Source organism: Eptesicus fuscus, chromosome 7, assembly GCF_027574615.1.
Source record: "Eptesicus fuscus isolate TK198812 chromosome 7, DD_ASM_mEF_20220401, whole genome shotgun sequence".
NCBI classification, from domain to species: domain Eukaryota; kingdom Metazoa; phylum Chordata; class Mammalia; order Chiroptera; family Vespertilionidae; genus Eptesicus; species Eptesicus fuscus.
The window spans coordinates 25,643,103-25,670,600 of NC_072479.1; the positions used below are offsets into that span (position 1 = coordinate 25,643,103).

General features: G+C 38.3%; 1 protein-coding gene across 2 annotated transcripts in view; it reads left to right on the plus strand.

Annotated features, from left to right (window-relative positions):
* The window catches only part of KITLG (KIT ligand), an 89,470-nt gene that overhangs the window by 51,518 nt on the left and 10,454 nt on the right, over positions 1 to 27,498 (plus strand). For both annotated transcript variants that reach the window (XM_008143785.3, XM_054718808.1), the window contains exons 4-9: positions 11,383 to 11,553; positions 14,506 to 14,665; positions 15,385 to 15,468; positions 22,464 to 22,573; positions 23,277 to 23,344; positions 24,370 to 24,446. In XM_008143785.3, coding sequence (XP_008142007.1) covers positions 11,383 to 11,553; positions 14,506 to 14,665; positions 15,385 to 15,468; positions 22,464 to 22,573; positions 23,277 to 23,344; positions 24,370 to 24,409 — 633 coding nt within the window. In that variant the 3' untranslated portion in view covers positions 24,410 to 24,446. The remainder of the gene's footprint in view (positions 1 to 11,382; positions 11,554 to 14,505; positions 14,666 to 15,384; positions 15,469 to 22,463; positions 22,574 to 23,276; positions 23,345 to 24,369; positions 24,447 to 27,498) is intronic.

Below are 27,498 nucleotides of genomic sequence, written 5' to 3' on the forward strand. Positions count from 1 at the left end.
TTTACCTTCCTTTTAAAACCGTAGTTGCTGCCAAGATCAGAGGAGTTTCCCAGTGGACAGGCCCCTGATTATTTGTCAGTGGTCAGAGTCCCAGCTGCCTTATCTTTTGTGTTTAAACAATAAAGGGTGGAGTGGGAATCAAAATGGGCACCAAAAACTTCTCTGGGGCCAAAGCAATAAAATTCTGCCTGCAGCACCGGGCAGAAGAAAGCTCTAGAATAGAATACACATCATCATCATTATTATTATTATTATTATTATTATTATTTGCTTTTGTTTTAAAAATCAGATAAATACACCTGAAAAGGAGAGCTTGCTTTTCTAAGGGCCTTCCTAGAAAATTGCCTAGTAGGTTCTCTCTCACAAATAGCAGGGTGTGGTCAACAGTTTGATATTTAAATCTAAGGATAGTTACCTATTCTATTTTAAACTTCCTAAAGCTGTAATACTGCCAGGCTTAAGATGTCCTTTAAGTTCCTAACCTTAAAAGTCTTAAACATTTCCCAGCCTTTCCATTTACTAGTAATTTACTATAGAAAGAACAAATATTAAGTCGCTGACTCTGTGCCACACATCTTGTCATTTTCATGTTTATAAAATGATATAGACTGTGAGTTGCTTATGGTATTTAAGTTAAAAACTCTTTATCTGTTTTCAATAAAAGTAAATTATGTATTCATCAGTTTTCTTTTAACTTTTTATTTGGGGATCACTTCAAATTTACAGAAAAGTTTGCAAGACTATTACTCAAAGAACACCCATAGACTCTTTAATCCAGATTCATCAACTTTTAATATTTTCCATTATTTAATTTCCTAAATGCTTGCTTTCTTTGCACACATGTGTGGTTTATTATTTTTCTAAACCTGCTGAGTAAGTTGTATACATAATGTCTGTTTACCCCTACACACTTCAGTGTATACTTCCTAAAGTAAATTATTTTCTCTTACATAACAACATTGTAAGCTGTCAACTTCAATAAGTTTAGGAATAAGTAGAATATTTCAATCTGTATTTCAATTTTAACAACTTTTTTGGGGGGCATTTCTTTTTCCCCAATACAAGAAGCGATCTAGGATTATAATTTATATTTTTATATCAAGTGTGATAGGCAGAATAATGGCTCCCCATGCATGTCTCCTGCTGTGAATCTAGTATTGCCTGACAAGGCAAAAAGGACTTTGCAGATTAACTAAGTTAAGGATTTTGAGATGGGGAGAGTATTCTGGATTACCGAGGCGGGCCAAATCTAATGACTTGCATCATTATAAGAGGGAGGCAGGAGTGTCAGAGCCAAAGAGAGTGATTTGAAGATATTACATTGCTGGCTTTGAAGATGGAGGAAGGGGCCATAAGCCAAGGAATGCAGACATCCTCTATAGCTGGAAAGGGCAAGGAAAGGGGTTATCCTGTAGAGCCTTTAAAAGAAACAGCCCCATCAAACACCTTGATTTGCACCTACTAAGACCTATTTGGACTCCTGACCTCAGGGACTATAAACTAATAAATTTTTTCAAGTGCACTAAGTTTATGGAAACGAATACATCATGTCTCATTAGTCTCCTTTAAGAGCTCCTAGCTCTTTGTATTTATGAGAGTGAAAGTTTTCAGTATTACAGCCCTCCCCAGTAGTACAGTTTCTGAATGGCTATCTTCAGATTAGGCATGGCCAGCCTCTATGTGACATAAGTGATGATGCCTCAGGTTATCACATCTAGAGGCACATATTGTCCATCTCCCCTTCCTGGTCCTCGTTGTGTGATCACCTGGTGCAGGTGTTCCACTGTTTCTGTGTATTTACTCATTAGCGACTGATAAGTAATCTTTGGGGAGACACTTTCAGATGATGTCCAATTCCTCATCAAAGTTCCTCCTGTAAGTTTAGCAGCTATTGATGATTCTTACCTGAACCAGTCTTAACTATCACGTCAATTTTTAATTAAGTTAAATTAAGCAGGGTTGAACAAGTTATTGGCAATATGTAACGTTACTCTAACCATATGCCTCCCAGCCATCTTCCCTCTGCAACACCCTTCCTCAGGTATGCATGATTTCACTTCTGGACTAGTCTCCCCTTCTTCGGCTGCTTCTGGGCTCCTCCAATCTCCCTGGCCATTTCAGAATTCATCATTGAAGGTTTCCATTTTTTTAGTCGATACTGATTAAAAAAGAAAAATTTCAAGCGATCATTTAACTCCTCCTTCATGTACTTTGAACGGCTCTTAATTGCTCTTGGGAAACAGGAAAAGGAGCTCCTTAAACAAGGCCTCCAAGAGCTGTTTGATCTGGCACCTTTCCATATCCTGCTCCGGCCCTCATCCGCACATGTTCCCGCTGCAAGGCACCTCTGCACATGGCTTTCTCTGTACCTAGAATCTGGTCTGTCCTCTTGTGTAGGTAACCGCTGACTCTCTCAGAGTCAATCTCACTTCTTTAAGGAAGCCTTCCCTCTCCTTGATGACACCAAATCATCCTATTAGAAAGTTTTTCCCCAGCATGCCTCAGAGTAGCAGTTTTCCATTTATTTGTGGAATTATTTTATCGATAATTGTCCACTTGTAAACTTCATGCGGGCAGGAATTGTATGTTTGCTTTTTAATATCCTCACTGCCTAATGGGTGATAGGCACTTAATAAATATCTGCTGAAAGAAAGTGAAGACGGAAGGAAGGAGGAAAGTTCCCCAACGTGTAATCACTTGTAATTTCCCTGAGGTACAAATTTGACCTGAATAGACTCCACACGATTAATATGATGAGGTGAGGTGAATGCCTATAACAACACATAATATCTGCTCTGCAATATTACTCTTGTCTTTTTTTAGGTAGGTGTTCATTTTGTAAAAGATCTTCAGTGTGAGAGTTATATTATGCAAATTTTGAGGAATCATGGTTTCCTTGAGCCTTCTATTATACTACTTATTATTGAGTCATTTCCATATTCAAGAACTTTCTCTTTGTTCCCAGTGACTGAAGGCTGAAAGCCAAATTCCTGAATCTGACGCTTGCTCAGGACTCTCCACAATCTTGCCCCACCCTAACACAAACTCACCACCCCAGCCAGATGATTCCCTGCCTTCTAAAATTGCTGTGCTTATTCTAAACTTCAAGACTATTGAGTGCTACTTCCCTTTGCCAGGGATGCCTTTCTCCCTCCCGTCTACCCATTCAAATTCTCCCCATAGAATCATGCAGTTATCCTGGGGCTGAAAGCATCTTAATGGTCATTTCCTCCAAGGGCAGCCTAAGATCCTTCTTTCTCACCAGGCCTTCTCACCAGGCCATTCCCTACTGTTCATATCATGCTCTTTCTTCCCTGTATCACTTGGACATCATACCTACTGTGCTTTTGCTTGGTGCTGCTACATAATACTGACATGGTTTCTCTGAATTTCTATAGAATTTGTCCAGAAACTCTTCATTTTGGGAACCTGATCATATATTGCTTACCCAACTGTTTAAAATTGCATGTGTTATATATTTGCCTCAAAGTATTGTGAAAAAAACAATGAAGACACAAAAACTGGATTTTCCTTTCTCCATTTCTGCATCTCTGCCTCGTTCTATTCTGTCTGACAGAACTTGTCTCCTCTGTCCCAGTCACCTGGTAGATTGTAACTTCCCCAGCGCTCCCAAATTTTCATGTCACAGTTTCAGCCCTGCAGAGACTGGTTATCAGTTCCTATCACCACTACTAGTTTGGGGGAGAGACTTTTTGATTGGCCCATCAAGCTCAGGGTCCACCACTGTCCAATCAGCTGTGGCCACAGAGCAAGTTCACTAATTGTAAGTACAGCTCCTGAGGGTTGACCCTCAGATTTGGAGTACTTACTATAGAAAGAGAAGTCAGCCAAGTAGACACGGTCATTATCTACCTCTACCTCTCATATAATAAGTATTTTTTAAATGATTAAGTATAAATGTTAGTTAAATGAATAAAATACAACATCAAATAGTATTTTTAAATGGCTCTTTTGTGTATTTAATCTACAGGGTCCATCTTAATAAATAAGTGATTATACTAAGGCACTGCTCAGAACACCTATCCCATTACTGTCTGAAAGAAATATAATAGAAGCCACATATGTAATCTTAAATTGTCCAGTCATTACATTAAAAAAAAGTTACAAGGGAAAGGTGTAACTATAATAATAAATTTCATGTGGTCCAAAATATCATTTTACCTTACAATCTATATAAAATTATTAATGGAATGTTTTACATTGTTTTATATTATTCAGAACCCACCTACAGCACATTCTAGTTCAGACACTAAGTTTTCATCAGAAATATTTAGTCCATATTTAGATTTTCATGAAAATATAGGTTCACATACCTAGCTTTTCCAAACATACTTAAAAGCTTTCTAGTCACTGAATCAGGTACTGATTTTTAAATTTAAAAAACTAAAATTAAGTGAACTTAAGATTGTAGTCACACTGGCCACATATTGAGTATTGGCCCCATTTTGGCTACCACAGATTAGACAGACCCTTTTTTCAAAGACAGAGAAACTGAAGCTCTGAATAGACTTTTCTAAAATCCCAAACTGTGTCAGCAGAGTTGGGACTGGAGTTGAGCCCGTGGGTCATCCTTGCTGCCCTCCCCTCCCCTCCTCATGCTGTTCCCTCCTCACTGTGCTATTTTGTGTCTGCCTTGGGAGCCATTTATAGACCTGCTCTGGGAAACAACACATATTTATAGTGTTTGGGCTGATTACCATCTTAATCAGATTGAGGTTTCTACATCACTCTAACTCAAACAAGAAAATGCAAAGGTACAAAGTCTAAAGTGAACTCTGAAGACCCAAATTAATTGTTTAGGGAGAGGACTAAAATAAATCCGGACAAAACCCAGCTCATCCAAAAGGGAATTAAGATTTTGGAGACTCTACACTAGAAATGGGAGCACACAGTATTTTGTAAAGTATTTTTATAGGAGTGTTCTCACTTTGCCTATCCATGGGATGTTTGAGAGCGGCAGGAGGGTGTCTTGTCTGCTTTCTAGCCCTAAGAATAAAAACCAGAAGGAGAGGAAAGAAGGTTGACTCATGGCAATTGACATCTGCTATTTGGTTGTGACAGTTGCTCAGAGAAAGTTTCTTTCATCAGAATGACACTGGATTCATTGGAATGAGACAGAATGAGCCATGCCATTACCCAGAGATCTCTTAATTGAGCCTAAGGACCAGTGTACCTGATCCAGATATGCGAGCAGAGTCCTGGTAAACCTGGCAGAAAAATAGTTTATATGCTTTGACTGTACTCATTGATGAAAGAACTAGCAGGTGTTCTAGTCTTGGTTTCTCATATTTCTGTTTAAGTTCTTGGTGTAACCTTGGACAAACCACATCACTGGCTTTCTCATTTATGATATTGGAACAACTGGGCCACATGGTCTTCAGTATTCCTTCCAGATTTAAACTATTGTGCTTCTAATGGCATGGCTCTAGATCCGATGGATTGCTCAATTAGGGGGTAAATGCTGGAAGCATGAGAGGAAAGAAAGGGAATGCTTTGTGCCCTGGGCACTCATACCTCTAATTCTGGCAAGACTGAGGTTTGACACATATTAAAGAAAAGGAGACAAAAGCACTCAAACTGGACGGTAATGCTGGTAATTCGATTAGTTGGATTAGAAGACTGGGTGAACACCACTGTTTCTCAGAAGCCTCACAGCGTGTGAGCCAGGGCTTTTCTCCCTCAGAATCTCTAATGGGGATTTTACCTCAACTCCTTTGCGGAGGAGTCTCACCGTGTAGACACCTACCTTAGACCCACTAAGGAAGCACACAGATATCTGTAGGAATAGCTACCAAATCAGAAGTGGTGCCAGGGGCATCCACAAAGAAGTGTTATCGAGCAGGTCCTTGAATAATGTCATTTCATTTTATTCTGTTTCGTTACTAAAATATTGATGAGATGCCATAGGAACTTAACTCTTGTTAAATATAAATAGGTAAATCAATTAGCCTGTCATAAAATTGGCTTCATTATATGTCATTTTGCTTAAAGTTATAGAACCTATGGACAAAGTTGAGGACTTACTGTTAGCATGTCTTGCCCACTTTCAGCTCCTATTTCCATAAAGCTGTGGTGACTCTGCATCTGAGCCTGGTGCTTAGTGTCATAAAGTGTCAGATTCTTTCAACTAATAAACCAGGACAGTTTCTTGAAAGAAGCAGGAAGGTGGGAAGGAGAAAGCATGCCCAAATCAGCAAGTTCCCACGATGTTTTCAAAGCACACACTGTATTTCAACTAGTTCTGAGACTGCAGAAGTGTTATATCACATGTCTTTTAAAATTCATATAATATCTATTTTAAATTTATGTGTATTTTTAGAATGTGCATGAATATTTTCTTTTTTATAAATATATTTTTATCGATTTCAGAGAGGAAGAGAGAGGGAGAGAGAGATAGAAACATCAATGAGAGAGAATCATTGATTGCCTGTTTCCTGCATGCCCCTACTGGGGATTGAGCCAACAACCCAGGAATGTGCTCTTGGCCAGAAGATGTTTCTCTCTTTCTCCTCCTTTCTCCCCACTCCCCTCCAAATAAATAAATATGCATTTTTTAATTCCTTAGGAAATTCACAGTTTTTAACCAAATCTTCAGTGGTAGGGGCATGCTAGCAGTTCAAAGATATTGATTCAGTAAGCATTCTAGAATGATACATGTTATATATATATATATATAAAGGATATGTTATTTTAGTAGTCCTAGCTAGAACTGCTATAATTAACCCAGAAAATGTAAGACAGAAACCACGAAGAAAGAAGGTAAGAAATTAGGGAAAATCCAGACATGTTTTCCCTTTCAAAGCAAAGATTATATTTCTTTTTGTATATATGGCTGAATAAAACTCAGTTATATGTACTTCAGGGATTTGAAGGGTAGTCTTTACATCACTGCTATGACATCCTACATGGCTTTATCAACTTTCCTAAGCCTTCACATTCCTCTACTTGTGAAAGAATGGTATTTATATCATACATTCTTCTAATGAATGCTGTGAGTTCATATTTATAAAGAACTATTTACATTTAAAATTGTCTCTGAAATATAAGAAATAGTTACCATGATGTCTGTGGTTAAGGCAAAGAAAAAATTACATCTGTGAACTTCACAACCTTTAATTACCCATTTCTTAATCATAATCTTGAAAGAGTTGAAAAATAGAAAGACCTATTTCCTCACAAATGAAATATTCAGTTGGCCATGTTTTGTTCTCTTTGCAAATCATTGACTATATTTAATTAAAAAGAAAACACGAAACTGCTTGACATTCTAGTAAAAACTGGTTACCTCTCCTGCAGGCAGACAGGTCAAAACTGGCTGATATTTAATATTATTTATTTGTCTCAGTTTTAGTTTTAATAAATCCAAGAATCTTGAAAAGCTAAAATGTAACTATTTAAACAAATCAAGGGAAAGATACAACTTTTACAACCTTTATTATTATACAACCTTTCCAATGAAATTGTGGCAAGAATGAATAATGAATGAAATACAATTGCAAAACTTTTAGAAATATATTTTTCAGCAGTATAGTCCAGAAGTTCATATCTTATCAGCTAGCAACGAATTGTTCATTACTTTAAAAGGACGGATACTGGGGTAGGAGTAGGTAGTGGGCGTTTCATGATTGAACTGCAAAAAATTACAGCTTTAGAATTGAACATTTTACTGGAAAAAGTTGATTGTTTGGACTGTTGATTAGGTATGTGAAAAATGGGAAGTGTAGTTATAGATAAATGAGAACTTGAATACAGAATGTAAACATGGAGTTCAGATGAAAAGAGAGATAAACAGAAGTGTCAGTAAGCACTGGCATTCCCCAGTGTAAAAATAAGATTCATAGATACAAAATATTTTTTACTTTAACCACTAAAACAAAACAAAAAAGACCACAGTAACAAAAGGAGGCCCTTAGGTCAATTCAAAACAAGGGAACTTAATTTTGGTTCCTACATGTCAGAAGATCCAAGAGAAGGATAGGCAGAGTGTATTCAGACAGTAGAGCAAAGGAGTTTAAGATATTAATATGTGGATTTTGCTTGCCAAAAAAAAAAAAATTTGCACAATTACAATGGAGTGAACTAATTGGTAAAGGCTGTTCTGCCATGTAAATACCATTCAAACTGTACTCATAGTATGTGCTGTATTCCATATGTTAGGAATTCCAACCCTTGCTGATAGGGCTGACTATATAAAGGTAGTTGTCACTGCCTACATGGAGAGAAACTTGGAGAGCAGTTCAGCCCCAAAGGAAAGACTGACAGCTTGGAAAGTGACTTGGTGCAAATATGAACTTGCAGTTGCTTGAGATAAGCATAAGCATTGATTCAACAAAACAAAGAATCCATTCTGAACATTCTTGGAAACACATAGTCTTTAAGAACTTGGTTGATGAGTTGAATGAAATGGCCTAATTGAATTAATGCACACTGGTGGTTTGTTTATTCTACTTAAATGAAGCCAGAGCCAACGATCTTAAGCTTTTATTTGTTTGTTTGTTTTGTGACAGGGGTAAGAAAGGAAAGGAGGTTGTAATCTAGCCCTAAAGCAGGCAGAACAAGGCATAGATCTGGGAGACTTTAAAATGGTAGAGCTGACAGGATTTGGAAACTGATTGCGATTAGGCTGAGATGTGATGTAGAAGAGGAAGAGTAGAGTCAGGACATGTTAAATGTGAGATGTTTTGTGTGTTTTTTCTTTTTTATTGATTTTATTGGGGTGACGCTGGTTAACAAAATCATACAGGTTTCAGGTGCACAACCCCACAACACATCTTCTGTACACTGAATTGTGTGTTCACCACCCCAGTCAAGTCTCTGTCCATCACCATTTATACCCCCTATACCCTACTCCACCTCCCCCAAATCCCCACCCCTGCAATAACCACACTGTTATCCAAATCCATGAGCTTTTTCTCATTTTTTCTTTTTCTAATTCAATTCCTCCATCCCCCTGGCCCCCCAACTCTCAACCCCCAAACTTTTAAATGACATTTAATGCTTCCAGGAATTGGAGCTTAACTATCTATAAATAAACCAGTTTCTTTTTTGTCTGCATTATATTAATTGAAATTGTTCTGTTAAGTAAGTCTAAAATGGCCCCAATATCTAATTTAGAATAAATAAATTACTTGACTTTCCTCCACAGAGATACTTTTCTGGTAAATAGAAAAATAAAGGTTAGTGGTTTTATTTATTTTACATGGCTTCAGTTACTCTATATCATTCCAATACAATAGGTTCTAGAAGATATAGTAAATTATTTAGGATCTTAATAAGCCAAGTCAGTTTTAGCTATCTCCAATCATTACCTTATTCGCCTCACTGTAATATTTTAGCAGAATTAAAAAAAGAAATCAGAGCCTCTACTTACAGAAAATGTAATCTTAAAATATGTGAAATACCTGAACTTATGATCAATTACTAATTTTAAATAACACCACATTAATTTAAGAACTATAAAAATCCATTCTAATATACTAAGAAGTTTTTCCTAATAATCTAAACCTCTAATGATCCCCAGCCATTTACAGCAACTATACCATGTAGCCCAGATCCCGTCTGCTGCTTGATTCTGCATACATAGCCAGCCAGCTGAGATTGGTTTTTATAGATGAACACTTGTGGTCTATATGATGATAGAGAATGCTGACTTTTGATCCCCAAATAAGCAAAATGTTGACCACAAATAGAGAATCCTATTCTTCTTGTTGGTACACCTGTATTACACAGAAAATTAAATTCAATTATTATGCAAAAGAAGTCATATTCAATTATTGCATTTTTAATTTTGTGATAAATTTTTGTGGAAATTTGTTTCCTATTGTATAAACATACCTGATAATAGCCTTGATTTTTGCCTCTTGACATGCAGAGTCTAAAATATTAACTATCTAGCCCTTTGCAGAAGGTGTGGCCCCCCTGATCCATTTTTTTCTCTTTCATTTATTTTTTTAGTCATTCATGCATCAAATCAGCAAATAGTTTCTGAGCAACTCCCATATGCCAGACACTGTTCTATGCCCTTGAGACACAGTTGGGAACAAGATTTGATAAAAATCCTGCCCTCATGAAACTTATATTCAAATTACATACGTTATCACCTCACTACTGCCCTGTTCCATTATTCCCATTCCATATATAGGCAAATTGAGGTTCAGAAAATTTGTGTAGCTTACCTGGAGTCTCTCGGCTGAATTGAACCCAGTTATGCCTGACTCCAAGGCTTGAGCCTTTGACCAGTGGGTTGGGATGGCTTCACGGGTGGGGCTCCATGCTTGGTGTAATGTTCTTCTGTCACCATCTTGAAATTCTTAATCATTTTTTAGACAAGTTTTTGAATAATAAATAAATTTTCATTTTGCCCTTGGCCCTCAAAATTATGTAGTTGGCCCTTCCACTAAGGCAAAAGTGCTTCTCTCTCAGATCACATTTCTACCAAACTGCTTTTCTTTTCTAAAAAAGGAACTCATCTATGAAGGAGGCTTGAAATCTATCACTCTAGGAAAATCAGCTCTTATTAGTCTACTAGAGGCCCAGTGCACGAATTCGTAAATAGGGGGGTCCCCTCAGCCCAGCTTGCACCCTCTCGCAATCCAAGACCCCTCAAGGGATGTCCAACTGCCGGTTTAGGCCCAATCCCTGGGATCGGGCCTAAACCGGCAGTTGGACATCCCTCTCGCAATCTGGGACTGCTGGCTCCTAAACGCTGGCCTGCCTGCCTTTCTCATCATCCTGAACCACTCGCCTGCCTGCCTCATTGCCTCTAACCACTCACCTGCCTGCCTGATCGCCCCTAACCGCCTCTGCCTCGGCCCCCGCCGCCGCAGCTTTGTCCAGAATGACGTCTGAAAGGTCGTCCAGCTGTCCGGTCTAATTAGCATATTATGTTTTTATTATTATAGGTTGTTTTATCTTTCAGCTCACCAAAAGACTAGAAATTCCTTAAGGACTAGGACTTTCTCACACAATAGTGTTTTGTTAAGTCCCGCTGTACCTAAAGCTCTTTTAAGAACACATTGACTACAGAATAAATATTTTTCAGTGGGGCTTCATGCTTGGTGTAATCTTAATTCCATTACTATCTGAATTTTGTCAAGGGTAAGAGTTGGCTCTGTCTCATTTTAATTCCATGAAAGAGAAAAATTTTTACCATCAACACTTTCCTCTAATCTATATACGTTTATAAATTTTGAAATAGATTTTAGATCTAAATTAAATAGAACACAAGAACTGACCTGTTCTAATATAAGGAAATCTTTTATCTGGCAGTCAATGACTGCAGCATTTATGTCTTTGAAGGATACTCCTAGTTGACTGTATTTAAACAGATGCTTTATCTTCCTCTCTTTCAATTTCTTGCAGCCAAGTCATTGCTGGATAAGTGAAATGGTGGAGCAATTGTCAGTCAGCTTGACTGATCTTCTGGACAAGTTTTCAAATATTTCTGAAGGCTTGAGTAATTATTCTATCATAGACAAACTTGTGAAAATAGTAGATGATCTTGTGGAGTGCATGGAAGGACACACATTGGAGGTAACCTTATATTCATTGGGATTGGTTTCTACTACTCTTCTCTAAAGCCTATATTGTTGGGAGGGAGGGGGGCACGGGCGACATCTTTGTTTGTGTGATTCTTAATGTATAAATTTGTAATTTAAAAATATTTTGAAACATGAGTATAGATATACATGTTTGTAGTTATACTGCAGTGTTGAAATGTACATTAAAACTTAAAAGTTGTCATTTAATGTAAAAGTTGATTTACACTACAATGTAAGACCAGCCCTAATTTTATCTTTTTTTCATAAGTGAATGAAATTATCATAACTTTTCTATTAGGTTACTAATGTTCATTTACCTTTAAATGGGAAATTGTCTCTAATGAACACTTAAACTTGACCTCTTATCCATAGTAATCATGTCATTTCAAAGAAGTACATTTTAGTATCTCCAAGTCATTTTCTGACTAGTTGTTGTCAACTTTAGAATATGGGCATGTCAGTGATTTGGGATCTAAGCATATTGAAGAGACACTAGGATTAAGTACAGTACAAGGTGTTGGAGTTCAGATCCTGACTTGGTCACTAATTAGCTCTGTGAACTTTAGTAGAGTTGACATGAGATGGTTTGTGATGAGCGCTTTAGCACTGTATCTGGCAAAATAAAGATTAATAAATATTTTTATGATGATGATATTATAACTTTGGATCTATAATAGAATAGGATTTGGGAGACATGCTTGGGCATAGAGTTCACTAGCCCAGGTTTAGCCTACAGGCCTTTTAGAAGTTTAAACCTAAGATTTTAAATATGATTTTGTACCACAATGTTCAAATACTTCCTCCTCATCGAAATTCCAGTTACACTGTAAGGCCCAATATCAGTCCTATTTGTATTCTCCAATCTCAGAATTCTTGTCATGCTAGTAAACCTAATCACTATATTTATTCACTTCTCATTTCTGAGCCAGAATGTATTTATATATATATAAAAGCATAAGTGACCGCTCAGCTGTTCTTCTGGTTGCTATGATGCACACTGACCACTAGGGGGGCAGACACTCAATGCAGGAGCTGCCCCCTGGTGGTCAGTGTGCTCCCACAGTGGGAGTGCTGCTCAGGTGACCGATGGGCACCAGATGCCGGGCTCATAGCTAGCAAGCACAGCTGCGGTGGCATGAGCCTCTCCCGCAGACACTCCCCCTGCATTTCCCTCCCTCATCCGGACTGGATCAGGATCAGGATCGGCATTGGGACTGACTGGGCACAAGACCGCAGCCTGTTGTCGGTCATGGGTGCGCTGGTATCACCCTAGGTCGGGCACGCAGAGACCGCAGTGGAGTGGCAGCGAGCCTACTGAGCAACAGCAATGGCAGGCGCAGAGGGGCCAGGATGAGCAGGAGTGGCAAGGCACCCGGCCTGGGCTCAGGCTCCTCCCTGGCCGCCTGCCACTTTGCGCACTACTACATCCCTCGGGGGATGTCGGACTGCCGGTTTCAGCCCAATCCCTTAGGCCACGCTGAGGGATCCCACTGGTGCACAAATCCATGTATCAGCCTCTATTCCCATATAATAAAAGGCTAATATGCAAATTGTCCCCTCAACTGGTAGTTTGACCAGGAGGTGGGGCTGGCCAGCCAACTGCCTGTGGCCCCTCCCCCCAACTAGCCCCGCCCCCAATTGGGCCCCCCCAACCCAATGGCGGGGAGGACTGGACAGCCAACCTCCTGTGTCCCCTTCTCCCTGCTGGCCTGGCCTGATTTGCCCCAATCGGGGCAGGCCAGCCGGACCCTACCCGTGCAAGTGTTCGTGCACCGGGCCTCTAGTCTTATATGATATCTTAGAGTTAACATCTCTTTTTACATCATGTTAGTATCGTGTGCTGATGGCATTGATAAAAAGTAGAGTATATCAGACAAGGTGTCATAAAAAATAATATATGCAGTGGAGCTTGAAAGATGAGTTAGGTGTTCAGTAAATGGTGATGTCAGGAAGAACATTCCAAATACCAAAGAATGTGCCTTTAATGATCATGATGCTTTGGCTGGAACCCAGGAGATTCGTACCAGGTGGTACTTCTCAGTTGTTTTGGAGATTGAGTAAACATATATAAAGCATTTAGAGAGGTACATAGTAAGTGCACATAAGTGTTAACTCGTATTATTGCCTGGTTTTCTTTATAGATAATCATGCATTTCTGAATTCCTAAAATATAGCTTTGATTTGCTTTTAGCGGGACTTTAGAACTTACTCATATTCTTTATTCTTTTGTGACTTCTTTCACTGAGCATCATGCTTAAAAGATTTACACACTTTGATGTATATAGCTGTGGTTACATTTTTACTGCTTATATAATATCACTATTGATTAAACCACTCTCCTGTTGATTGATGTACATATTTATAGACACTGCTGATAAGAACTTTCCTGTATGTCTCATGGTACAGAAATGCAAAAGCTTCATTAGAGGCCTTACCTAGGAGTGGAATTTCTGGGTCACAGGATTGGCACATATCCAACTTTATCAGCTAGTATCAAACATGCCAATTTACATCATTCCATCAATGTGTAAGAGTCCCTTAGCTTCATCCATGTCCTTGCCAATATTTAGCATCAACTGTGTTATAGAGGTCTGTTATTTTTTTAGTAAGGAATAATGATTTCCATGCCTTAAACTTATGCCTCAAACTGAAGGAATAATGATTTTAATGAGCATCTTAAAAGAGCAATATCTCTCATTTGTTGTTAGGATTGTTTTATTGTTATGATGTTGAATTCACCTGCCCACCCTATTCCTTTTATCTGGAGTTGAGCCTCAGACTAAACTGGACAGGATCACTATCATGCTGTACCTATGTGAATTATGTATATTAACAGAATTGTCTAAGAGAGTTCATTTTCCTTGAATCATTGAAGGACATAGTGCTATCAGTTAAAATCTGTAGACTCTTTGAAAAATATAATCCTGTTTTTGTCTTCTTCTAGAATGTAAAAAAGTCATCTAACAGCCTAGAACCCAAGATGTTTACTCCTGAAGAATTCTTTAGAATTTTTAATAGATCCATCAATGCCTTCAAGGACTTGGAGATGGTGTCATCTAAAACGAGCGAATGTGTGTTTTCTTCAACATTAAGTCCTGGCAATGGTAAGGCATATAAGAATTTCTAATTTAACTATAAAAACAAGCTTGATTCTCGTATGTGTAGGTAAGAATCTACCTCTGAATCAAATATATGTGTAGTTAGAGAAAGATGTATGTGTGTTTTGTCTAATATTAAAGCAAATGTCAAGCATAAAAGAAATGGTTATAGATTTGTTTTTCAATCCAAAACAACTAATGATCGGCACATTAAAGAATTATGTGTGAGTAAACAATGAATGAGATCATCACTCATATTTTTCTTACCTGCTATTTGCCAGTAATTTACAATTCTGTTATTCTTCACCTCCCATCTTCTTATGTCCCCTTCTCAAATCTTTTCTAAAGGATCTAACTCTGAGGCATGAATTCTGGTCTTCACTAGTTACTCTGTCTTGAAACTCTTTCTCCCCCACCCCCTTCCCTGGGGTTCCTATAATACAAAATCTTAATTACAGTGCTTTTCTTTTAAATGGCCAATTATGAACAATTTGTAATTTTACATTTATCGGCCTGTATAGGCAATGAATTTTTGTTCTATAAGGTGACTGGTGAATTTCTTAATAAAAATAGAACAGCAAGACCCAGGATGAAATAAATAGGATATGAATCATCGAGATTTGTAAATCTGAAAAAATACTCTGGTATTGCACTCGACCTTTTGGGGACTCTGTAATTTATGTAAATCACCGTGCAACACTGACCCATTATTGCTTTCTATTTAGATTCCAGAGTCAGTGTCACAAAACCATTTATGTTACCCCCTGTTGCAGCCAACTCCCTTAGGAATGACAGCAGTAGCAGTAATAGTAAGTACATATATCTGATTTAATGCATGCATGGCTCCAATTAGCACCTCTGGGAGTATTGCATGGGCTTTAAAGGAAATTCTGCAATTATTGCTGTGAATACTGTTCCATTACTGTTCTTCCTATTATGGTCTTCCTGAGAATTAAGGATTAGGCTTATAGAATTGGGTTTCCCTACAGTTTGAGATGACAATGAGAGAATTGAGCCAATAATTTTTTTGCTAAGATTATTTTAAATAAGGCATGAAATTACTTTTATAAATATGATTTAAGCTTTTTTCATTGTTGACATAAAATATATTCCATGTAGAATTTGCCTGAGTTTTACAACAGAAAGTACAAATGCTAGTGTTGTGGAATTCCAAGGGTATTTTCAGTTTTGTATATATCACTATTTACTATTGTGTGTTTGGAAATTTGATGATTTTGTTATTTCACTATAAAATTATATGTTAGAAGAGAATATGCTTTTCCCCCTGCAATTCCTGTCCTCTTTGACCAAGAGCTTAGTTTCCTGGAAGTCTAATATCCTCTTTTTAAATCTAGTCAAAGATTATTAGATTTACTAAATATTTTGACCCTCAAGTCTCATGTAAGAGGAAAAACATCATCCTATGATTTTAGCTAAGTCATTCCTTAAAATTTATTAATAGCACTGTCATATGTGTAGGGACATAGAAGACCTATCTGTAAAAATAAGTAATCTATTAATTACAAATCCACAATAGCAATTCTACATTTCATAAATTTTTAAAAAGACCCTCTAATATCCAGTTTGTTTTGGATTTTTTGACACCAAAACCTGACCTAAGTTGAGATGAGGCTATTTATAGTCTTTATTCTTCTTAAAGTGACTATGCATTTCACTGTAGAAATATTAATGTGTTTGGTTGCAGGTTGCTATCCAGACCTCTCTGAGGAAGTCATATAATACACAATATATGCAGGACAGAACCTTCTAAAACCTAAAATTCTGAATTACAGGATACTTCAGATCTGGAAAGTTTTGTAAAGGGATTGTATGTGTGTTAGTCAATTAAGGCCTTTCCTACTAATTATGGATTTTATTCATCTTTTCAAAGAAGCAACTTTTGGCATCTTAAATTATATTTTATATTTCATTGATTTCTAATCCTTATTATTTCCTTCATTCTGCTATGGGTTTAATTTGCTCCAGTTGTTCTAGCTTCTTAACGTCTCAAGGTGGAAAAATTAGATCGCTGATATTAAAATCATTCTTTTCTAATAGAAGCACCTTAAAGATATAAATGTCTTGTAAGCAGCTTTAGCTGTACCCCACACATTTTGATATGCTGTTTCCACTGTCATTTCTTTAACAATATTTTAATTTCTCCTTGTGATTTCCTCTTTTATTCACGTGTTGTTTGAAGTCTAAAAATGGATTTTCTCTAGATGTCTTATTGTTACTGGTTTCTAAATTAATTCTATTATTGTTGGAGAAAATACATTGTAATATTTTGAAATTTGACTTATTTTATGTCTGTTATTCAGATATGATGTTTAGCACTCTCAGATTTAATCAGAGTGGTTGATTCAGATTCAGATTAGTGTTATTCAGATTTTTTATATCATATTTTTAATCTAACTTTTTATCATTTACTGAGAGAGGGGAATTAAAAAATCTTTCCTTTCATTGTAGATTTGACTTTTTTTTTTTTTTTAAAAAGCATTATCTCTGGTAGACAGGATTTGGTTGGGCCTTGCTATTGTATCTAGTTTTTCTGACTTTTAATTAGAGTTTTTTTCAATAATTTATATTTGATACAATTATTGGTATGGTTGGATAGGGGTTTACCATTTTGTTATTTGTTTCCTGTTTGCCCTGTTTATTGATCCACTGTCCTTCCTTTCCAGCTCTCTTTTAGGTTAAAGCATGTGTATATATATATGTTCATTGTATTTTAATTAGTCTGTTCTGAGTAGCATTATAAAGTCTCTCACTGTCCTTCTTCATCCCACTGAGACATCCTGTGTCCATTCTATACATACTACCTGCCTTTTAAGTCACTTAGTAGCCAGAAAATCTCTCCATTCTTGCTCATTAGAACTCCGTTGTATGTGAGTGACTGTTAGGGTCTCTGATAAAGTCATAGCTTCCCAGGCATCATTCAGTGTATCAGCAGGCTCTGTGAAGTCTCTCCCTGTGCACGTGCAGTCTATTATTTGACCGATGACTTAAGCAGACTCTCCTGGAGATTTCTAGCACTCCTCTGCTCAGCTCCTTTCCTGCAACTCACCCTGCTCCACAAACTCTAGCCACATCAGCAACCCTGAACTTCAGTCTGAGTCCCTGCCTCAGTGAGAATTCTGAGTCCTACTTGGGTCCTGTCTTCCATGTCTCAATCTAAAGGTGCCTCCCAGCCAGAAAATCAGGACCATTTGGGGTTTCACTGTGTGTGATTTTGATCTTTCTTGTGTGGCCTGTTGGCTAATGTCTGAAACAGTTGCCTGAGATAATTTGTCCAGTATAGTAATTCTTTAGCTTGGGAAGGCTAATCTGCTACCATCATGGTTGAAAGCAAAAGTCTTTTCTACTTACTTTAAAAGACAAACAATGCAAAACACCCATTCAGTCCTATGCTTCTGAGTTTGAAGGTGCTTTTTAAATTGCAAAAGGAATGGCCAGTCTTTTTGTTTGTTTGTTTTGCTTTCTTTTTTCTTCCTTTTTGTAAAAAGTATGGGTCTTACATAATAAGCAGCTTTTGGCTAGATGATGTCACTCACAAATGTGGCACTTAGATCCCCATGCACAAGACCAGCTCTTAGGGAGCTTGCATTCTCATAAGAAAAACAGACATAAATGAAATACTTAGAATTTTGTCATACATATAAAATACTCAGTTGACCCTTGAACAACATGGATTTGAAGTGTGTGCAGATCCACATACAGTATACATGGATTTTTTTTTTCAATAAATACTTGTACTATTTTTGATCTGCAGTTGGGAGTTCATGGATGGGAAGGTAAACTGTATGAATTGATCTGTGCCATTTTACAAAGGGGACTTGAGCATCCCCAGATTTTTGTATCCACAGGGAGTCCTAGAACCCCTCCCTGTCGACCTGTCCCCCTTGGATACCAAGGATAGTTAAGTTTTGGGGGAGTCAAAAGTTATACTCGGATTTTCGACTGCATGGGGGGTTGGTTCCCCTAATCCCTGCATTTAAGGGCAAACTTTATATTATAATATATATATAATAATAGACATATGTAACTCTTTTAGTCATAGCATAAAGGAGGGAAGACTGTTTTTGGAAACAGGGTCAGGGAAATATGAAGAAAGCTCGCTAGTTTTCAGGGATAACAACCAAAATGTGACCGTGTTAAGCAGAGGACTGGGCCATGTGAAGGAGTAGTCCAGAGATGTGCGTGTCCTCTCTGTAGCTTGTAAAGGCGATCCAAGTTATCCAAAGGAGTTGTATTTTCAAAGTCATAGTAACATCTTTGTACCAGGCTAAAGGGATATCTAAAAATGTTTGAGATCCTTGCAGACAGTATTTAAGTGATGTAGAGAGATATCCTTACTTTGACATTACCGTATACATCTTCAAGAAATATAGTCTTAAGTCAGACTGCCTTGGGGTTATATCCCAGCCCCTGCCTAGCTGTGTGACCTTGAGCAAGGTACTTAATCCCTCTGGTCTCCCCAGTCAAATGGAGCATAATGCATCCTTCATAGGGTTTCTGTGAATTTCAAATGTTAGCACACATATACTTGGAGCCATGTCTGATGTGTAGTATGTGTTCATCATTAATTATCAAAACAACTGGATGCACTGAGGCTGTGGGTCAGTAATTGGGTGAGCTTTAGGACTGAACCAAGAAGCAGCACCGAGTAGCATGTTTGCTAAGCAACAAGAGATCCCTGTTCACAGGCGTGGTACTTACAGACTCACTCTAAAAAGGAGCTCCACAAATTGGAAGCATAGTTTTTGTGTTCTGTATTTGTACAGATGTTGGGTATTATTAGTCAAACCAAACAAGTCAGTTCCCACGAATTTTGGACAGTGGAAAGTTTTTGTAATACTGAGATACAGTTAATATGTTAACAACCCAAGAATTTGGGATTACTCAAATCCTATCCAGATGAGCTCCCTGGCTCCATAAAGTTTCTTGGAGCAACCTTTACTTGAAAGCAAAGCTTTGTTACTGGCTTGGGCTTTGGCCCCAAACACCCTTATGTAGGCCTTGAGGCGCCTGATTCAAATCTTATTGATCCTTGGAAAGCACCAGGAGCAAGTGTTGGGAGTCAGGCCCTAGAAGTGCAAGCAAGCCTTTCCTGATAACATTTTTTCTCTCCCTGCAAGAGATATGGCAGTGTCATTAGACAGAACCAAAGGCTTGGATATTAAGCTGCTTGAATTACCAAAAGCAATAACAAAATTCAGGAAACCTTGACCTCTAGACCTATGGGAGGTGAAGTTCAGTTCCCGTGGTCCCATTCCCTCCCAGTCTTCACCAGGCTGCTGCTGGAGGGATAGGCAGTTTTCGGGGCTTTGCTTGGGGCCAGAGTCCTGGGGTGGGACTTGCCAAGTGGTTAAAAAGCCACAGAACCCAGAGAGAGAAGTAAGATGTCCTTGTTAGGTTTCCTTGTTAGGGCTTTGTTTGGAACACCTCCTTTAGGGGCTTGTCCTTCTACCTGAGAAAGATTTTAAGTGGGGAATCCCAGAAGACCTCACTCTCTAGTAAGTTCCTTATGCTTTTTGGCTAGTGGGTGTGGTCTCTGCTCTGGTCTGAATGGTGCAGTTCAAGATTTGGCCTTTGGGTAAAACAGGGCAAACAGGGCATTCGGCTGCCTTGATTCCAGGGCATGTGGCTGCCCAAACGTAGCTCATGGGATTCTACATAGCACCATCCTAGCTCACTGGTTTTCCATGGGGGCTGGGGGACAAAAGTCAACAGCTTCCTTTAGACATTGGTCAGGGCTTCTCAAGGAGGTGACCTGGTCAAATTTATCAAAATTACACTCCAGCAATCCCAGTATCGAGTGTGGGTCACAGCAGGTTGACTACTAAGGAAAATTCAAACACGTTACTGGAGTACACACACAAAGAGTTTAATCATTTATAGACAGTAAAATAAAGTTCCTAAAATGGTAGGAATTGCATGTAAAATTCTGAACCCATTTTCTTTTAGGAAACACTTTTATAAAAATGGTGGTGAAATCCCAAATTAGTGCCCATAACCCTTAAAGTAGCTATTATTGTAACAATAGTAACATTTTGAATCCCTTTTTTTTAACTCAGACTTATTTTGGTGAGAGAATTCACATTGAGCTCCAATTTAAGATGCCTAAACTGTATTTCCCATGGGGATTGTAGGATGTGGGCTGGACCAGAAAAACTGCTAATCAAGTCTTAAGGAAGCGATTCATTGTTTTGTGAATGGAAGACCCCACTTCCCTACCCAGTCCCACTGTCCCTTACACTGCATACCCACCACCACTCACTGCCCCCCAACATGCGCGCGCACGCACATCCTATTACCGGAGCCTCTTTGGAAACAAGGATCATAAATTTGGCAAATTTTCTACTTTCACTTTCTAAATGATGGGAAAATAGGCAATTCCTGTTCTCACTAGAGTAGTTAAGATTTGTTTCTTGCCTCTCAGGTTAAATGTATGAGTTTATTCTTTCCTAAATGTTGCTACATCTACAGTGATTGAGTTCTTTTGTATTATGTTCTATATTTAGGTACTTTATATGTTAAATAGGTGAGTGTAGGCTGACAGTAACTCAGATAACATGGTCAAATATCGTAGCAAAAGCAGTTGCTTTATCTTGGATTAGTTTACATTTTGATCAATCATTGAAACTGTACACTTTCCAAACGTATTGCATCTTTAAAAGAAAACTGAGATTTTTAACTTCCAAAATGGCACATGTCAGTGTTTCCAAACAACAAAGCTGTTCCCTGTCAAGAAACTGAGAAAACTCTGTCAAAATGCTAAGCTTTGTGTTGGGAGGTAGAGACCCTTGTGGGAGAAGTGTTTTGTGTAAATTATGAATCATCCTGCTTCTATTGGAAGAGCAAAGCAGGAACAAGGAAGGTGTTCCATGCTAATGCAGGTCTTTTCTCTCACTAAGTTATTATTTAGAGTAAGCAAAGGGAGACACTGGTGCTTTCAGCCATTTGTTAATGTTCAATAGTCTCAGGCTTTTCAAAATAAAAAGTCTGAGAAATCAAGCCTTAGAGGCTAGAGGTGGGGGACACCCGGCCCAAGGGCCATATAAAACCTGCAAAATCATTGGGTCTGGCCCTGCCAAGGCATTAGGGGTGAGTTAATTAAAGGTTTGACCAAATATAGCAGGCTGATTTTTAAGTTAATAAATTTATATGATCTGTGAATCATGTTATAAATATCCAAATGGCCCTTGGCAGGAAAAAGGTTCCCCACCCCTGCTTTAGCCCGTAGCACAGTGCCAATTACTGCCTGGCATCCAGTAACTGTGTGTTGAAGATGCAATGAGGAGACACCATGATTCTAAGCATAAGGTACCGAAAAGTAATCTAACCACAATGCATGCAGAATGACAGTGCTTGCAGACCTTGATCTGGATTACAAAATGTCATCTTCACAAAATTGCTTGGGTAGATATCAAGAATGAGAAAGTGAAAGATATTAGAAGATAAAGCCACAGAAGATGGATTTGCTTGGTAGTATAAATCACCCTCCCACCCCCAAACCCAGGAATACATCCCGTCTGCATTCCCTATGCATCAACATTAACCAAGTCAAATTTCCTTTTGTCTGTGGGTTTTTTCTCTTTTTCAATATATTTACCTTTTGGAAACTACGTGGATTTATATTGCCATTCCCAAACAATACTCAGCAGAAAAATCAGTGGTTTAAATATTTTAAACAGAGATAGGTCAAGAGCGTGTTACAGAAACAGATGGGAGCTGCCAGAGCGATAGAGCAGAACCTCAGCATGGATATGCTGTGCTCACCACTGTACTATTTAAATTACAGGGAAGGCCTTGAATTCCATTGGCGACTCCAAGCTGCAGTGGGCAGCCATGACATTGCCAGCGTTCTTCTCTCTCTTAATTGGCTTTGGTTTTGGAGCCTTATACTGGAAGGTAAGTGTTGTTTTTATTTTCCTTGATCAGAAACTTTCTGAACTTTATATATTTATTTGTTCTTACTATATTTACATAAATGATTAACAAACAAACTGCCCTTTTCTGAGAAAGGATCTCACCAAGAAAATGATAAAATAAGTGAAGTTCAACCTTAACTTAGTTACAACAACATTAAAATCTTAGAAAGGTTTCTTCACATTACCTATTATGCTTAGGAGACCACTCCTCTGGCCGAGAATGCAGACTGAAGAAATGCAACTGGTTTTAATAGCTTTAACTAAATATAAAATGGAAGGAGAATGTGCTGAAAATCTTATAAAGCCAAACGGAAATGTCATCTGTATTATCTGCTAATTTGGATTTCTACTCCTTTGTTCTCTTCTTATTGAAGCCTGTCTAAAAGTTTAAAATGTGCTAAATCATTGTGACTCAGCTTTTTGAAATGTCTTTTGAATTTGATTACTATTTAAATCTTTCAGTTTCTTTATTACGTTTTTGCCTCCACTATTCTAAAAATGTTGAGTCGATAATACCGTGCATTTCTTATCATTTCTTAATGGAAAAATATCTTACATGCTGCATGCTGAAGACAACTGTTGTTGGAGTTATTGACAAAAGATAAAGGTAGAGACCGCTAACCTCTGAAATAGAATATTATGCACTGATAATTTTATGATATGTATCACTGTTCTTTTTCCAGAAGAAACAACCAAATCTTACAAGGGCAGTTGAAAATATACAGATTAATGAAGAGGATAATGAGATAAGGTATTTTGTTTTACTAAGTATGTGCACAAGTAAGCTTGACATTGGCATTTCATGTACCATACACATGCTCAGAATACCTATAAGAAGTGGTTCGCTCTTATAATAGCATCCCCCAACCAGGGCCCTCCAAGTCTTTGTCCACACCTCTAACCCCTCCTCCTTCTTCAAGCCTACATCTCCATTCAGCTGTCGAATACCTTCACAGCCCTTGGGTGTCCGCAGTGGTCCTCTCTACTTTATTTCTTGCTCAGACTCCTGGTCATGGAGCTCGGTAGGCACGTTTACTTATTCTTCTTCTTGTTGCCAAGACATACTGATTCCTCTCTCAAATCTCTCACAAGCTTAGCTTTTCGTTTGGCCATAGGGATTATCTTCATCCAAATCTTTATTATGTTTTGGCCGAGTTGCTGCCACAGAATGTTTCTTTTTCTTAGTCCCTCTAAACTCTACATTTGTCTCATTCTTCCTTAAACTTTGGCTCATAATATCATTTCCAAGTCAAGATACTTTGTTACTTTTCTCTTGCGTACTTAATATGTTTGCCATCATTCTAGTTTTCAGAGCCCTTAACTTTTCCCAACCTATTATTTTCTCCAAAGCCAAATATAAAAATTATTTTAAGATACCTTTCCATTTACTGTAGCTGACCCTGATCACTTGTTTATCTTATACCATATTGCCCAGTACTGATACTTTGATTTTATGTTCAGGTTTGATTTTCATTTGTCATGTTACTTTCTCTCAGATCATGCCTGTATATACAGATTCACATGTTAAATACATATAAGCATTTTTAGTATGTGTATATGCATAGAGAATTTAAAAATCTACTTGGGGAAACTATATTGAGTCATAAATTCTTCCCTCATCCTTATAGTTGTACTTATGAAGGTAAGCTTCCTACTCAACTTTGCCACCTTTTGTTACTGTATTTACAGGGGGAAAAAATCTGCCTTTTAAAATGCTTAGATCATTTCAGAATTTCTGTCCAAAAGCAAATAAGCATTTTTCTTGTCGTTTTTCAGTATGCTGCAAGAAAAAGAGAGAGAGTTTCAAGAAGTCTAATTGTGGCTTGTATCTACACTGTTACTTTCGTATATTGGTAAGTTTTTCAAATTCAAGCTGAAATATTTAACAAAAATTACACAGCCAAAATTTAGAAACAGAATGTATTGTCTTCTATTAAGCTGATATCAGTATGTTAACTGAAAAGCTCTGTTATATTTGAACTGTACATTTCAAATCCATTGTCATTCTGAAGCTTTGAAAGGCAGAGCAGTGCTAGCCCTGACCAGTGGATTCATCTGATATGGGAGATATGTAAAAAATCAACAGATAAGTGTTTACTGTTTTTGAGGCCAGAAAATAAATTATACAAGGGAATAGAGTAAATTAGGACTAAAATAAAATATTATTAATAGAGGAAGAAAAAATAAAATCAATTTCAATTAGGTGTAACTACTGTAACGATATGCTGAAAAGAGCAAAAACTAAAAACACTTCCTTGCCATTTTAAGGAGAAGGAGAAAAGGTCAAAATATCTTAGAGTCAGGAGAGGGAAACTGTCAAGGTAAAGTGTCACCTGTCATATGACTGGTAATCATTGTGCCTCATCACAGTACAGAGTCCAGGAGGCACTGAATATAAGCCAGTGACAGGTACCTGCTGTGGCTGTGTAGGTCTGCAGAGGGCTTGGAGGATGGGGAAGTGAGAAAACACGTCCAGGAGGCACGGGTGTTCCAACTCCAGACACTATTGGGGGTGCACCCTAATGGCACTAACCTGGTCCAGCATGGACGGATTCATGCTCTTTTCACTTTCACTTCTGCTGACTGGCTCTTAATCTTGTTACGCCCATGGAGTCCTGAGTGCATTTATGACCGTGGGGTCTGAGGGTTCTCTCATGTCCCTTAGTTCTTCCCATACTCTCCCATGATCACTAACTCTCCTGGATGGCGAACCTATGACACGCGTTTCAGCACTGACACGCGTAGCCATTTCTGATGACACACGGCCGCTGAGGCGGCCGCATGCCGAGGATGAAACATTTGCTGCTCCTGAGGATGAAACATTTGCGAAATAATGTTTTTTCCTCAAAGTGACACACTACCCGAGTTATGCTCAGTTTTTTGGCGAAGTTTGACACACCAAGCTCAAAAGGTTGCCCATCCCTGGTATAGACAGTCAGTGGTGACCCTGGCCTTTTCCTTACAGGTCACTGTCCTTCCAACTTGCACTTCTGTCCCAGATTCCGACATTTAGCTCTAGATTGAAACCTCACCAGGAAAACTGGGTCACATTTGCCTCCTCCAGGTGCTCTCACTTTTATAGGTATAGAACATCATTTTCAACAATCCAAAATCACATGATACAATAATAATGATGCCCCACATTTCTCTTAACACTTTAACCTTCTACTGCACAGACTTCATCTTGGCCTATAAACATGCTCTTGATCACTGTGTCCAAAGCATGAATCCTAGCTTCTTTCTAGGCTCATTTTTCCTGTGATATGATGTAAATGAATACAACCTTAGTGCAACTCTTTTTATTTTCCAGAGTCATATTCCCCAAGATGAAATCATTGTCTTTGCCTAGAAATCTATTTCTCTGTCCCTCAACCCCAACACAAGACTCACTGTATCTTCCCTGTCTGCCATTTCAGTCCCCTAAGCCAGACATCCCAAATCACACATTAAACAGTTAATTGAGTCGTAAAAGCGCAAGCAATGTCCTCTGCTATTTGGCTTTGGATTGCACTGCTGGGACCCTGTTCTGGCACACGGGTCTTTAATCATGTGTTTTTAATTGTAGCCTTTGTCCTGTGACATTTGGAGAGTTGACTATGTGATAGGAAAACCCAGGGCACTTGTTTAAGAGAAAAAAAACATGGCATTTTAAAGCAATTGTAGTCAAGCAACTTTTGCATCAGTCTACTAGCCGGGGAGCATTAAGGACAGGAACAAGTCTGTCCGGTTCTCGCTGTAGCTCCTCACTTGTTGCCAGTACATTGTAGACACTCAGTAAGTGTTTGCTGAATGAACAACTGAGTGAATGAATAAACCCCGAGTGAAAGTTTACCAAGTAAGGAGAAGACCATGAGATCTGCTGCACATTATATCTGCAGTTAACAATGCTATAGTGTGTACATAAAATAAAAGTGTGTTAAGGGGAGATCCCACATTAGGTGTTCTTGCCTCAATAAGATAAAAAATTTTAATTGTTGACTTTGGTCACTAGAACAGTAAAATGTGCAATACTTATATGGGAAATTACTAATTTATGTTTCCTAAAATATAAACTATTATCCATGTATAAAACAAATTAAAGTAGACAGGTTAAAAACTAAGCCCTGGATTTTTTAGAAATAAACTTATTGCATATCCAGTAGTCAGTATAAAATGAAGGAGTGGCATAATCCTTCATAAGGTACCTTCCTCCTCATCTCTGCAAAACTCCCTTAAGACTCAGCTCAGATACCACAAGCTCCAAAACGCTGACTACCTTCATGAAAGTAATCCCTCATGATGTCCCTCTGTGTTTTGTTACTTTCCATATGACCTTTAATACTGATATATTAGCAGTTACTTACACAGACATTTTGTGTTCTCTTCCAAAATGACAAGCTTTTAGAAGGCAGGATTTTTTTCTAAATTTCATTTTGGAATCCCACCAAACTCTCTGGGCATGTAAGTGATGAGTAAGAATTTGTTCAGTAAATAAATGGAGATATGAATGAGTGTCTCAGGGTATTGCAATAATATGAGAATAAAATTGATGGAAATAAGCCCTAGACTGTGTTGCTAAGGGGTTAGAGTGTCGGCCCAATCGCCGAAGGGTTGCGGGTTCGATTTCCAGTCAAGGGCATGTGCCCTGAGTTGCAGGTTGAACCCCGGCCCTGGTAGGGGAGGCAACCAATTGATGTGTCTCTCTATTTGTCTCACCTCTCTCTCTCTCTCTCTCCTCTCTTCTCTCTCCCTCTCTCTCCCTCTCTCTCTCTCTCTCTCCCTCCCTCTCTCCCCCCTCCTTCCCTTCCCCTCTCTCCCTCCCTCCCTTTCTCCCTTTTTCTCCCTCTCCCCCTCCTTTCCTCTCTTCCACCCTCTCTAAAAAGAAAAAAAAATCAATAGAAAAAATGTACTTGGTGAGGATTAACA